Here is a 14,068-nt window from a genome sequence, read left to right on the forward strand (position 1 = left end):
CCACCGATGACCAGCTCAGCCTGACGCCCGCGGAGGGACACCCAGCACCCAGCACCCATCCTGACTTCGTGGAGCTGGCACTCGGCGGGACGGGGAGCAGCGGCAGGTAGGGCTGCCAGGGCCGCCATCCCGCTCACATCGCGTGGGCACACGGGGGTATCGCTCCTGCTCACCAGAGAGTGACTTTCTTTAAAAACGCCCCCCCGAGCCGCGATGTTGAGAGCGGCTTGTGGTTGGGCTTGTTGAGTTATTTTGGGGGCTCCCGCCTGGCCACAGGTGCTCCTCTCGTTCCTCGAGCGATTTGGTAGCCCATGAACTGCTGTCCAGAGCCTTGCTGGGGTTTGTTTCGATGTCGATGTCATGCTTGCCACCCTGACACCCAGGGCTCAGGGGGCAAAGGGAGCGGGGAGAGGGGACAGGGGGAGGTTTCTTTCTCCCCCCACTTGGCTCTAGCAGCAGCGCCAGCTGCAGTGCTGGGTTTTCCTGCAATTCTGTTCCAAAAGTCATTGACTTTTTTGGGAAGTCTTGTCCTGGTGGCGTTTCCAGGTCAGTTTTAAAGGTGAGGGAAGGAACTGTTGGAAGGTCGTTCTTCTCCACCAGCAATACCTGCAGGGTCCTGACCTGCCTGAGCTGCAGCGGGGTGGGAGAGAGCTGCTCAGCGCAGGAGAGCTGTTCGCAGCCCTCACTAGAAATGATCACAGGTTATTTGTGACGGGGGAGTCGGTCTCTGGGCTGCCTGGCACACGCAGTGCTGGTTTCCCCGTCCCTCCTTGGGTCACCCCGTCTGTAACTGGCCCCCGGTGTGCACAGATGCCGCTCAGAGCTTTTCCACACACCGGCAAAGCCTGGGCAACAAACTGGAAACAGGACAGGGGAGAAGGGGACCTGGCAGACACTTGACACAGGTAGGACACACTGGGGGCAGCCGGGGACCGTGGTTGGCATTGCCAGACACTGCCACGATCCCGCTGAGGTGTTTCTGCAGGAGCGACAGCTCTGGAGCCTTGGGACTCCTCCAGGTAATGCAGGATCAAGCTCCTACACTGCTTTTCTTCTTCCTCCCTTTGTGTGCTGCTGCTTTTTGCTCTTGCCCAAAGCCCTTAGTTTTCCTCCCCTTTTCCTGCCCCAGTTTTGCCAGTCCCCTCGCAGCTGCAGGAGCAGGCAGAGTGCTGTGGGGCCGTTCATGGCACCATCTGGACAAGGTACGTTTGCAGCGGGGTGTCCCAGGGTGCCCAGGCGCGGGTGGTCCTTGGCCATGCTGTGCCCCAGAGAGCTGCAGCTCCCCTGAGGCTGCAGCAGGGCCAGGTGCTGGGTGACAGGAATGGGACGTGCCGTGTCCGACATGCCATGACACCGAGCTGTGCCGAGCTGGTCGCACCTGCAGCTTGTCCCGAGCTGCCGGACACACGTGGGGTGAAAGTTGCCATCGTGGCCCCCGCACGCTGCTCCAGCAGCACCCACGGGGCTGCCAGCAGCAGAGGAGCACAGCAGGGGTGAGGGAGGGGAAGGGGGTGGGAAAAGAGGGGGACAAAGGTTCCCGGTGGGGCTGGTGGGAAGCAGCCAGTGGCTGTTCTTGGGAGCATCATTCCTCTTGGTGCTGCCGCTGGCACCTACCTGCGTGGCTAGTGAGTCCTCACCCATCGGTGCCGTGGTGGTGGTGAGGCAGTAGGGGACTGTCACCGTGTCTCAGTGGTGAGGGCTGGCTGGGATCCCACCATGCCCAGCCCGGTCACCTGCCTGCCCCGTTACCTGCCGCTCTGCCGAGGCGAGACAAAGTAATGCACTGAGGGCTGTGTGGAGCCGGTGTGCGGTGCAGCCAAGGAATGCAGACGGCTTGACACACAATGGTGCAGATAATTCAAATTAAATTTTAATCTAGCATGAATTAATACTGTGGCATTAACATTTCTTCATCAGTACCAATTACAGTACATTAACAGATACTGCTGGAGAAGACAATAGTCTCTAACATGCGTCATTAATGTGTAACAGATCCCTCTGGGTCATGCCTTTCCACCCCAGATAAAAGCAGCAGGCAGTGCTTGCTGCCAGTGCACCCCTTTGGGGTCGGCTCTTGTTCCCGGGGCAATCGTGGTCCTGGTGGCACCACAGTCCTGTGACATTGCAACCAGGGCTGGCACCGGCCCCTCCAGCCTCACCTGGGGGGCTCTGAGCACTGCTGTCGGCACAGCCCCCCTCCCAGCCATTGCACAGCCCCCCTCCCAGCTATTGCACGGTGTGTTCAGCTCTCCCTGGCTTCATCCGTGGAGGCCAGAGGCTCTGACAGGGCTCCCCGCAGGCTGAAGGATGGCGATCACGGTTTGCAGGTAGGCTTGAACCTGAAATCTGGCTTTTTCGCCCTCCTGCTGCACCAGCTCAGCAGAAGTGGCAGGCAGGAGGGAGGGGAGCCGGGCTGTGCTGGCATGGGGTACAGCAGCGTGGGGTGAGTCCATACCAGCTGATGGCATCCCTGGTTCCCTTCCTGCTCGTGGCTCCGATCACGGTGCTGCTCTTCCCCAAGGCCGAGAGGGAGAGCCAGTGATTAATCCCCTCCGTGCCGATCACAATATTGCAGAGAAACTCAGTGCTAAAGAGAAAAAGGGTCTTTTCTTTCTAATGATATGGAAAGAGAGATGGGGGAGATGGGGTGGGGTGAGGTGGGGTGGAATGGGATGGGATGGGATGGGATGGGATGGGATGGGATGGGATGGGATGGGATGGGATGGGATGGGATGGGATGAGTGGTCCCTGCCCCAGGGACCAGGCTGCAGCCAGGGTAAGGGATCGCATCCCATGGTGTCCCCACTGGTCAGACCTGCCCCCTTCTCTCCCTGCCTGGAACCAGGAGCAGCACCCGGAGGTGAGTTGCACGGGCACGGGCACAGGTCGTGGTGCACATCCCCAGGAGCATCCACACAGGTGGAGGCAGTAGGTGTCCCACACCGAGGGTGCCAGCGGCGTGGTGATGGGCTCCCCAGGGCCAGCGTGGAGAAGGTGACAGGCTCTGAGCTGTCTCACCTTCCCCCAGGCAACGGATGCGGGGTGAGATGGCACAGCGGGCACTGGCGCTGGCACTCTGCCTCTCCCTGGCCACAGCGGCATCCACTGACTGCGTGACCCAGTGCTCCCTCTGCACAGCACAGACCCACGGCACCGAGAGCAGCATCTGGCCCCTGGTGAGTGCTGGCCCCATGCAGCCATTAGCCGGGGGGGGGGTCCCAGCAGCGGGGGCATCGTGGGTGCCAGTGCATGGTGAGCAAAGCTGGGTGTTGCCACAGTGATGGTTGTGGGCACCCCAGGGTGCTGGGAAGGTGCAAGCTTCGGCTCCTTGCTGAGCCTGGCAGCATGGTGAGCACGGACTCCTGGGCTTGGGGCAGGGGCACCCCTGGCACGGGGTGGGAAGAAGGCAGGGGATCACCCTGAGCAGTGGGGTGATGCTGGCGGGCACCCCGGGGCCACTGCGGCCGCTGTCTTGCAGATGTGCCTGTGGGAATGCCAGGGCTCCTCGCCACCCGGACCCGAGTGGGAGACGTGCAGGAAGGCGCTGGCGCTCCTGGCCCCGCTGGTGGCCCTGGCTGAAGGGACAGACCCGTCCCCTCAGGAGGCAGAGGAGGACGAGGCAGAGCCGGAGCAGGAGCTGGGTCCTGGGGAGCTGCCGATGGCACCGGCCAAGCGCTATGGGGGCTTCATGAAGAAGATGGCCAAGGGGAAGCTGCTTGCCCTGCTGCGCGAGAATGCCCACAGCAAGGGCAGCTTCAGCAAGAAGTTTGGGGGCTTTGGCCGCAAGCCGGGGGAGCGGGCGGCCCCTGAGGACTACCCGGGGCCGGTGGGCGCTGGGGCTGAGGAGCCCACGGGCGCTGGGGCCGAGGGGCAGGAGCTGGCAGAGCTGCACAAGCGTTATGGTGGCTTCATGCGCCGGATCCGGCCCAAGCTCAAGTGGGACAATCAAAAGCGCTATGGGGGCTTCCTGCGGCGGCAGTTCAAGGTCACCACACGGTCAGACGAGGACCCCAGCGCCTACTCAGGGGAGGTCTCGGACCTATAGAGCCAGGTGTGGGATGGGCGGCACCACGGTCCCCACACTGCCAGCCCAGACTGCGCCATCACCCCCAGCCCCAGCCCCCGCCCAGCCCAGTGTGGCCGGTGTCACCCCTGCCTCATCCCCCTAGGTGACCATGGGTCAGTCCCCCTCCCCAGTTGTCCCTCTCTGGTTCACCTGCCCATCCCTTAGGGACCCTGTGCGTCGAGGGGACAGCACCACTCCTCCGGCTGCTGGTGGTGTGGCCGTGGATCCAGCCCCAGGGCTCCAGGGGGCAAATCAAGGTGGGGGGACATAGCCTGCACCCTGCCGCAGCTGAAGAAGCGCAGCTGGGTCTGGAAAACATCACAGCTGATGTATAGGGCAATGGCCTCTGAGCAGTGGGAAGGATGAAACGGGGCAGGATCAGGCCCTCTGGGCTGGTAGATGGCTCACACAGCCAGCACCACCGTGGGGAGAGGGGGCTGGGCAGGGCTGGTGCCACGGAACCATCACCGGGGCAGGCAGCCGGCTGAGCACAACCCCAACTCCCCTCCCGGAGCCACTCGCCACCTCCCACCTGTCCCAGCACCCACCTGGTGCCCCTGGGCTTCCCCCTCCAAGAACGACCCCCGAGGCAGGGTTCGACCCCTGCCCCAGCCCCTGCTCCCCCCCGCAGCCAATAAAAGGCAGATGCCAATGAAGCTGAAGCCGTGCCAGGTGCTGAGCATCTTCCACAGTGAGGACCAAGCCCTCAGCATGAGGGAACCATGCACCCCAAGCTGGGGCCTGAGGGGGCTGTGGGTGCCCAGGGCTGGGATACCACACAGGCAGCACATGGTGGCACCTTCCTTGTGCCATGGGTGCCAAGGGGGAATGTGGGACCCCACACACCCCATCGCTGCTGCCACAGGGGAGGCAGGGCCCCCCAGCCCAGCAAGGGCAGGGATGCTCAGGTGCACCCCAGGTGCTGGCTGGGGACCTCCCGCAGCACAGCGGGACCACCCACTCACCCCCAGCTGCACCCAGGGGAGGCTCCCGGGGGAATCATGGCAGCTGCCCCAGCCGGGAAGGGCAGTGGGCAAGCTGTCCCCTTCCCCCTCACGCTCTGAGGAGGGCACAAGCCCACCGGCAGCAGCTCAGTGCTGGGAACACCCGGCCCGGGCAGCAGCCCTCCTGTTGAGTATCTCCTCTGTGGCCTCACTCTCCACAAGGCACCATCACCTCATGTGCCAGCCACGGCCCAGGCGCCGGCTGCGGGGTGGGAATGGGGGGAGGTCACTGCAGAGCACTGGCACGCTCAGCTCACCCAAGGCACAGGCTGTGGCCAGCACCCGGCCTGCCTGCACCCCGCTTTGGGCACACCAGCTCAGCTCCCAGAGAACGGGGGCACCTAAAGATGCAGCTGGCCAGACGCTGGTCTGTCCTTGCCCTTGGGGTGGGCTGCTCCCCTCCCTCACGCTACCCAGGGGAAGCAGCACCATAACCCCCATCCCAACCTCCAGCTCCTGCTGTCTTCCCTCCCTGTGCAGCACACCACGGGGCTGTGCAGGATGAGACCCCCCCCACCTCACTGCAGGACATACAGGCCCCCCACCCCACCACGCACCCCCAGTGCCTGTGACCAGGTACAGCCCCAAGCACGGGGACACAGGGAGGTGCAGGAGCAGCACGGGACTCTTCACTTTTATTATAAAAATATCTTGCAAGCAAAAAGAAAAAAAAAAGGAAAGTCTGTACAAGCAGTCACATGATTCTCAAAGCATCACCAGGCCCCCCTGCCCCCCCCAGCAGCCACGGGGGGCCAGCCCCATGCCTGCCTGCTGCTGCAAGGCCACCTGGGTGCTGCAGGAGCCAGCGATGCGGTGGCACATGGAAGACACTTGTCCCCACGGGTGGGCTGCGGGGAGTCTGCCTGGCCCCCGCAGCAGAGCTGCGGGGAGGCCATGTAAAACTCTTATAAACTCTACAGGGCTTAGAGGTCTTTACTGAGGCCTCTGTCTTAATTTTGCACATCTTATTCTAGTGTTAAGTACACAGCAGTACACCCACGTACAACACAAAACATTGGGGTTTAGCTCTAAAAATTAATAGTTACATGTCAAACAGTCAAAACATGTTACACAGTACCTGTGGGGAGCTCCGGGGGGGTGCCAGGCTGGCGGGGGCACCCGCAGCCCAGCTGGCGTGGAGCTGCACGCTTTGTACAAGCCTGGGGCAGCGCTGGTGGGTCCCTGTGTGGGGCAAGGCTGTGCAGAGGATGAGGAGGAGGAGGATGCTCGGTGCCAGGAAGCTGTACCTGGAGCCTCCCCGGGCAGCAGGATGGGGGACAGCCTGCAGCAGGGGGGCTCGGCTCACCAGCCTTCCCAGCCTTATTGGCCTTGGTGCGAGACAGAAGTCCCGCAGAAGGGACACTTGGGAAGAGAGAGGTGGACGCTTCGGTCCTTCCTTTAAAGCCAAAGTTTGTTTTCAGGCGCCGGCAGCAGAAGGCAGCACAGGGGCCCCAGCTGGTCCCTGCAGGGTCAGGGCACTGTGGGAAGCCGTGCGAGCCTGGCCAGGCAGCAGCATCCCCATGGCAGCTGGCACGGAGTCACTGTCCCCATCCCCTCAGCCCGGCTGGAGCTTCTCAAGGAGCGGCTGGCAGGCAAACCTGGCATCCCAAGGCTGAGCAGCCCCAAAGGGATGGAGCCGGCAGCCCCAGGACCAAGTTGCCCTCCAAAACTGGGTCTCTGTGGGGGGGAGCCAACCCTCACAGTATTGGTGGCTCCACTTCCATCCCCAAACGCGGGTACCGCAGTGCATCTTCACATCACTCTTGGTGCTTCCAAGAAAACCCTCCTGGAGAGGAGCAGGGCGGCTCCCCGTGAGACAGGGGGTCCCGGCAGCTGCTGCAGCCTTGCTCATTTCCTCGGGATCTGGACGCTGGCATACTCTGAGCTGGCCTCCTCAGGGCGTGGGGCCGGTCGCCTGGGTGCCTTGCTGAGGTGCACCATGTCCAGGTCGGCGTAGGTGAGGTTGTCATCGCTGGTGGGTGCCTGGCTGGTCTGGATGCAGGCGTACTCTGACTGCTGGCTCATCTCCACCATCCGGCGGATGGTCTTCCTCTCTCTGTCAAAGTTCAGGTCTGCGTAGGTCAGGTTGTTGGGGTCGGACTCCTGTGTGAGGCACCAAAAGTTCCTCCTCTGGGAGGACAAGAGAGGAGCCCCCACCGTGTCCACCCAGGCACCAACCCAAAGCCCCTCACTGAGGTCAATCCAGCTGCAGCTGTGACCTGGGACAGCTCAGTCTCTGCTTGTACAGGGGGAAACAATCCTGTAGCAATGCTTTACCCCATGCTACATCTTCAAAACCATCAGCCACAGCTGCCACTGACAGCCTTGGGAGCCACCACCGCGATTCAAGAGCCACTACTGCAGCCCCACCATCACCCCGTCCTGGCAGGGCTGGGCAGGGGCCAGGCTGCCCAGCGATGCCCACGTGGGAGCTGGCAGAGGCTGGGTGGGACAGGCAGATTGCTGCTGATCACGACTTTGCCCGCAACGGCGTCACCAAATGCAAAATAACTCCACAAATAGCCTGGCCGGCTATCGCACAGCTGGTTCTGCAGGCAGCACTAACCCAGACTTTCCTGGGAGGAGGAGGAGGAGGAGGAGGAGGAGGAGGAGGAGGAGGGGGAGGAGAGGGCGAAGGCAGAAAAGATGCTGGGAAGTGGCTACCCCATCCCTGGGGCAGCTTCTCTTCCCTCTCCAGCCACAGCGTGGAGACACTGAGATGTTTCACAGGGGAACCACCACCCTCCACTGGAGACACGGAGGTGTTTCACGCAGGAACCACCACCCTCCAGCTCCTGCCTCTGCCCCTGGCTGCGCTCCCTCCCTGCGTGCCGGGTCAAGCAACACACCTGGGTAGTGGCCTCGCTGCTCTTCTCCGGCTCGTGTAACCTGAAAGGGGGAACAAAATAAGTCAGATTGACTGAGCGCCCCGTTGCCTCTTCCCTAGTGATGGAGCAGCTGGGGAGGTTCAGATGCAAAACCAAGTCCTTGCAGCAGCACGAGTCCTCACCAGTGAGCATCTGCTCACGTCCTGGTCCAGCTACACCTCTGCAGGCTGGGGACCTGGCTCCCACCTGCTCATTCAGCCTCACTAAAGCCAAGAGTTCGGGTACAAGATCACTGCAGGGGCAGAACCACAACCAGGGAGACTGGCGAAGCTTGCGCTCCTGCCTTTCCTTTTGCAACAAACTTGGGCATCCAGCTCCATCCTGATCCCAAGGGACCCCCTTTGCAGGCTGGAGGTGTCCAGCTCAGAGTGCTCACGGGTTACTCAGTGACTAGAGAAGATGTGAACTTACCTAGCAGATGGTGAGCTTTTACCTGCCAGAAGAAAAATCGTTTAGGAAAGAAATAGTTTAGGAAACAACATACACACACCACCCGCACCCACCCCCAGCTTCCCTGGGCACGAAAACCCACATGCAGAGTGCAGAGACTGCTGCAGGAGCAGATACACATCTTTTCCCAGAGGCAAGTTCCTGCAGTTTTGTGGAGTTTCACTCCATTTACCACATGCTCCTGGCAGAGGGCAGGGGGGTGTCAGACATTTTAGGTACCAGGAACAACACGTTTGCTGCTGGCAGGCACTGGCATGCAGCAGCAAGCAGGCAGAGCTTTCCCTGCAGCCTGCAAACAACCTGGCCAGCTCTGCTCCATCCTGCCCTTTGGGCAGGGGCTGCAGCAGCACAGGCATGAATTCAGCCTCCAAGCAGTGATGCGCAGGAGAGAGGGAGAAGGGGGTCGGGAGCAGCTGCTTCCTTGCCATGCACTTTGTTTCCTTACCCTTGCTCTGCTTTGCTCGGATGAGGTAAAGAATGGCAGCCACCAGCAGTGCCAGCACAGTGCAGACCACTCCCACCACGATATAGATGACCAGCAAATTGCCTGAAAGATGAAAGAAAAGGGTCACCACGGGCCTGAAAACACTGGTACCAACCATGTCCCTGCAGCCTTACAGCTGGGTAGACCTGATGACGCCTGAATCACAGACAATGACAGCTCAGTACCTGCCAGCATCACGCCCCTCCTCCCTCCTCCCTCCCCCCTCCCCCACCGTGGAGATTTGTGTCCTTGAACCAGATTCTGGTGGGAGTTTGCGCTTTCTCAGGCGAGTGACATCTTAGTCTCCCCGGCAGGGACCACAGCCTAGTGGCTTCCACGCACCATTATATGCCTGGGACCAGTTGCTCAGTCCATCCCTGGCTGGGGCAGTGATCTGCAGGGTGGCCGTCCTGCTGATGGGGTCCTGGGCGTCGTGCACCACTCGGCAGGTGAACATGGACCCGTTCTTCTCCTCCGTTGCTTGGACCTGCAGCAGGCTGCTCAGCTCAAACAAGCCCTGTGGGGTCTCCACCGGCTGGGAGGTGTTCTCCACCTTTATCTCCGTCCCATTCTCCAGCCAGGTGATGGTCACCCCTCGCGGGTAAAACCCCTTCACGTGGCAGGTGAAGTTCGCGGTCTTGTTCACCTCAGAGAGGCTCAGCCGGTCAGCATCCACGTGGACACTGGGGGAAACTGGGAAGAAAGGCAGCGCCTGGTGCCTAGTGTCCCCTGGCTCTGCTCCCCGCAGGGTGCCCTGTCCCTGCCCCAGGACCCCCAGCCCCACAGAAGCTGGGCACCTCAAGCGCCGACTCCCCTCCCAGCCCTCACCTCGCAGGGCTTTGCTGAGCTGGTACATCCCCGTCAGTGGGGCCGTCAGCGTGGGGTGCTGCACCGCGCAGACGAGCTGCGAGCGGACGTCGTCCTCCTTCAGCATCACCGTCAGGGTGCTGGACATGTTGTAGGAGGATTTCAGTTGCTCAGGGGTGATGATCTGGGGCTGCCGAGCCAAAATTGGGCTCCTGTCCTTGAACCATTTCACGCTGATGTCTCTGGGGAAGAACCCCCCGGCCGTGCAGGTGAAAGGCACCGACTGCCCCGGCCCCGCTCTGTGCTGGGGCCCGGACACAACCGGGGGGCTGGGTTTGGCTGTGGGAAGAAGTGTGGGGCCATCAGACCAGGCTCTGCCACCCCCAGACGGCCCCGGGGCTGCAGGGAGCGGGGTCTCCCGTGGGGGCACAGATTTGCCCGGGGGTGGCCCACAGAACCCTCCTGGGACCGGCCCCCGAGCCCCTTCCCCATCTCCGCTCACCCACAGCAGAGCCCACCGTGCTGGGCTGGGCTGTGCTGGGGGCTGCGCCCAACAGGGCTGGCATCCACCGGGAGCTGCTCTGGGAGCCCCACTCACCGTGCACGGACACCTCTGTGCCCTTGCCGTGCTGAAACACCTGAACACCACCCAGTGATTTGCTGAACTTCACACAGTAATAGCTGCCGGCATCCTCGAGGCGAGCATCCATGATGTGGATGGTGAAGTCCACATCAGACCCACTGACTGCCCTCGTCACACGAGGGAAAGAGCCTGTCTGGTCGTAAATGGTCTCGTTCTCGCTGCCCCAGCCCTTCAGCCACTTCACAGGGCCAAGGGGTCCATCTCCGGACGTGGTGCAGGTCAGGGTGAACATCTCCCCCTTGTTCACTGACACCTTGGTCTGGGGCTGCTGCAGTTGGAAGCTCTGACCCGCCTGGGCACCCGCACCTGGGGAAAAAACAGACCAAGTCCCACCTGGCACCACACGCCTGGCCAGGGTCCCCACCTGCCCTCCCCAGCCACGGGACAGGCTGGACACACGGCTCTGGTCAGCGGGGCCCCTGGGTGACAGGGTTGTGCCAGCACCAGGAGCCCAGGGGAGAGGCTGCGGTTACAGCAGCCGGCACAGACCTCTGCCCGCAGGTCACAGCGGCGGAGCTGGCCGGAGCTTTGCTAGATAACAGCACATGGCATGTACTCTGCACAGCTAAAACATCGAGCACATCCCAGCTGCCCACACACGCCGTGCCACCTTCTGTAGCCGCTTGGCTTTGTCAGTCAGGAGGAGACAAGGGCACAAAATGCAAGGTGCCCCAGAAAGCAAGCTCCCCTTGCAGATGCAATACTGCGTTTTCTGCGCTGAACCTGCCCCATTTCTGCACCGAAGCCAAGCCTCCGCTGAGGCCAGCGGAGCACAGCCATTAGCCGTACCGGTGCCAGCCAGGCAGACGCCATTCCCGCTTGTCACCAACAGAGGAGAGCAGTCCCCTTCGGAGCACCTCAATAGCAACATTCCCTAATCCAGCCAACCGTCGTCCCCGCACAAACAGAAAGGTGCTGTCCCAAGCGACCCCCACCTAAGCACCCATGGGTGCCAACGCACCTTCCCGCATGCACTGTCAGGCTGGGAGAAACTCCCAAGGTCTCCAGGAAAAGCGCAGGGTCTCCGCTCTCCCCAAGGACAGGCAATACCAAAACCCACCTCGGCGGACCTGCAGCCAGAGCCGGCAGGGACAAGGGTCCGAGCTCACCGCCGCATCAGTGCGGTGCGCCAGGAGTCGGTGCTGCTGCTGCTGCTCCCCAAAAACAGCTGCAGGAGAAGGAAGAGCCACCGCGCAGCACTGCTCCTCCAGGGGTTAACTTCGGCAGTGCTTGCCATGCCGATACAGTTATTGCAACTGAATCGAATGAGATTTCAATACAGGTCACTGCTCAAAGGAACATTTTAAAGCAACGTGTGAGAGAGGTGGGAGAACCACTTAAATCTGCCTGCTGCTAACAGGGGCCAGGCACTGCTGGCTGCTGCAGTCCCGGAGCTGGCAAGTGGCACACAGAACCAGTGTCACGCTCACACAGAATCATAGAATCTTTAAGATTAAAAGACCTTTAAGATCAAGTCCAATCATTAACCCAGGACTGCCAAGTCCACCACCAAACCACATCCCCAAGCATCGCATCTATGCATTTTTTAAACACTTCCCAGGATGGCGATAACCAGAGACTACTATATCTGAGCAGGTAACTCCTGCTGCAGCTGAGCAGCATTGAGCACGTATGGACCAGCATCCTGGGCATGTGGGAGCCGCATCAGCACAGCCAGCTCCCCAGCCTTGTTGGCTGGAGGGCTCCAGCTGCACCCCACATCTCTCACAGCAGAAAAACCCAGGGCAGCGACTCCTGCAAACACTGCCCTTGGAACCTCCACAGCCCCCACCACAGCCACCCCGAGCATGGGACAAAACTCTCGGCTGGATGCTCCCAGGAGGACCCACTGCAGGATGAGCTGCTCTGACCCCTCTCAGCCACAGCTGGCTCCTACTGGAGAGGATTTTTGGCAGCTGTTAATCCCTTCTGACTTCCAGCGGTATTTGATGTACCCACAGATGTTCTCACTGCACAATTACTCAGTCTCAATGGCCAAAGTCACCAGGACCACACTTTCTACAGACTCCCCAGGTTAAAAACCTTTTGCCCAGGGCATCAGTCCGTTGCCTCCCCGGCACAGGCTGATGCTCGCAGCCAAAACCTTCAGCCCTTGGTGCTTCCCTTCGAAGCCACGCCAAGGCTGACGCAGTAGCAGCGCTCAGCACCAAAACAAGTTTGTCCCATAAGACAAGCACAAAAGCATGGAAACCTGATTAGTGTCACGTCCGAATGAGTCGTTCAGGCTGAGCCTCCTCTGTCTTGTGTCTGAGCAGCAGCACCCTGAGCTTCTGCAAGGTGAGGGGAGCCCACATTTCTCAGGTGACCCCCCAAATCGGGGCGAGCCCGGGCCCTCAGCAGGAGCTCGTGCAGCCCTGCGCAGAGCAGGGCTGTGACACAGGGCATGCATTGCCAGCCTCCGCTGCTGTGGCACCTCCCGAGCTTGCTGCCTCCTGCCCCCAGACCTTTCGCAAGAAGCAGTTGAGAAATGGCCAGAGGAAGTCTGAAAGGCATCACCCACCTCTTGATGAGCCTCCACACGGGGACACGACACAGGCGGGGGACTGGGCTGCCCTGGGCACAGAGCACCCACTGCACAGACCCCCCAGCCCCTTCCCATGCCCAGGGTGGTCACATTGCTAATTGTTCACTCCACCAAGTTGGGCAAATAAAGCCAGTGCTGCCTCACCACGCATTAGCAGGTGGCATTGCAATGCAGCAAGGGCTGTGCAGCCTGCGTGCAGCCGTGGGAAGCAGGGGCCAGGAGCCAGGCTCCCTCCCCCTGCAGGGGCTCTGTGCCCTGTGATGAACACATCACCCACTGCTCCCCTCTATAATCCCGTGTAAAAGCAACTTCTGCAGGGTGGTGACCCACCCTCAAGGTGTCTCCTCGAGGGTCCACTGCACCGGGGGGAGCTGCCCTGCTCAGGGGGGCCAGCGCCACCCCACTCAGCCAAGCCCAGCCCAGCCTGCAGCCAGCCGAGCGCTTCCTCTTCATCCTCCCTCCCTCCATCTGTCCACTTCCCCACGAGGCACATGCCACGCCAGAGGGGACAGAGCCAGGGGAAGCACCCGCCTTGGGGTCCCGGAGCCAACCCCAGCGCCGGAGCATGGTCAGGGCGAGCAGCACGAGCGCTGCCCGGCCTCAAAGCACATTTCTTTGCAGAGATGGGGTCTCAGAGCAACACCTGCAAAAGCACCGGGCAGTTAAACCACGCGTGGCTGGGTGAAGCCATGCCCGGGGCCACAGCCCCCCCCCACCTCGGCACAAGGCTTCTGCTTCCCTGGGGTTCCAGGGGGTATTTGCTTTGCAGGCAGCAGGGCTGCCTCTGCAAGAGCCCACGTTTGCAGCCAGGCTGCCGATGGTCTGCATGCATCTCACACCGCCCAGCCTGCATCACCTCCTCGCCGGGCAGCGGCGTGAGAGCACCCTGCCTGCTCCTTGCACCAAGGGATTTGCAGGCAGGGCGCGTGCTGTCGGGCAGCAACAGGCTGCCAGAAGTGCCACTGCAGTAGGGCTTTTCTGGCGGTGCTGCTGCTCCCAGAGCAGCCAGGGAATAAGGGGCTTCACGCTGCCCCCAGCACAGCCTGCCAGGAGGCACCACTGGCAGCGCTCAGTCTCTCGGTCACTGCGGAGAACACCCTGTGGCTCTACAGAGCCTCTCGGATAGGACTAAATGAGGCTTTTCACATATTTTCCCCATGCATTCTGTTGTGAGCCACCAC

General features: G+C 61.5%; 2 protein-coding genes across 3 annotated transcripts in view; one reads left to right on the top strand and one right to left on the bottom strand.

The window, feature by feature from the left end:
* Window positions 1-6,773, top strand: PDYN (prodynorphin). Its single transcript, XM_080404372.1, has 3 exons — window positions 1-2,327; window positions 3,029-3,176; window positions 3,479-6,773. The coding sequence occupies exons 1-3, from the start codon at window positions 2,308-2,310 to the stop codon at window positions 4,043-4,045; spliced, it is 735 nt and encodes a 244-aa protein (XP_080260498.1). The 5' UTR covers window positions 1-2,307; the 3' UTR covers window positions 4,046-6,773.
* LOC308070425 (tyrosine-protein phosphatase non-receptor type substrate 1-like) overlaps window positions 5,678-14,068 on the bottom strand; it is a 24,497-nt gene continuing 16,106 nt past the window's right edge. Inside the window, exons 2-8 of one of the 2 annotated variants that reach the window (XM_080404317.1) lie at window positions 10,298-10,648; window positions 9,721-10,038; window positions 9,235-9,585; window positions 8,854-8,955; window positions 8,370-8,391; window positions 7,920-7,959; window positions 5,678-7,173 (exon numbers count right to left, since the gene is read on the bottom strand). In XM_080404317.1, coding sequence (XP_080260443.1) covers window positions 6,919-7,173; window positions 7,920-7,959; window positions 8,370-8,391; window positions 8,854-8,955; window positions 9,235-9,585; window positions 9,721-10,038; window positions 10,298-10,648 — 1,439 coding nt within the window. In that variant the 3' untranslated portion in view covers window positions 5,678-6,918. The other variant, XM_080404316.1, reaches the window with a different exon arrangement.

The sequence above is a fragment of the Falco punctatus genome (genome assembly GCF_963210335.1).
Source record: "Falco punctatus genome assembly, chromosome: 10".
Taxonomy (NCBI): Eukaryota; Metazoa; Chordata; class Aves; order Falconiformes; family Falconidae; genus Falco; species Falco punctatus.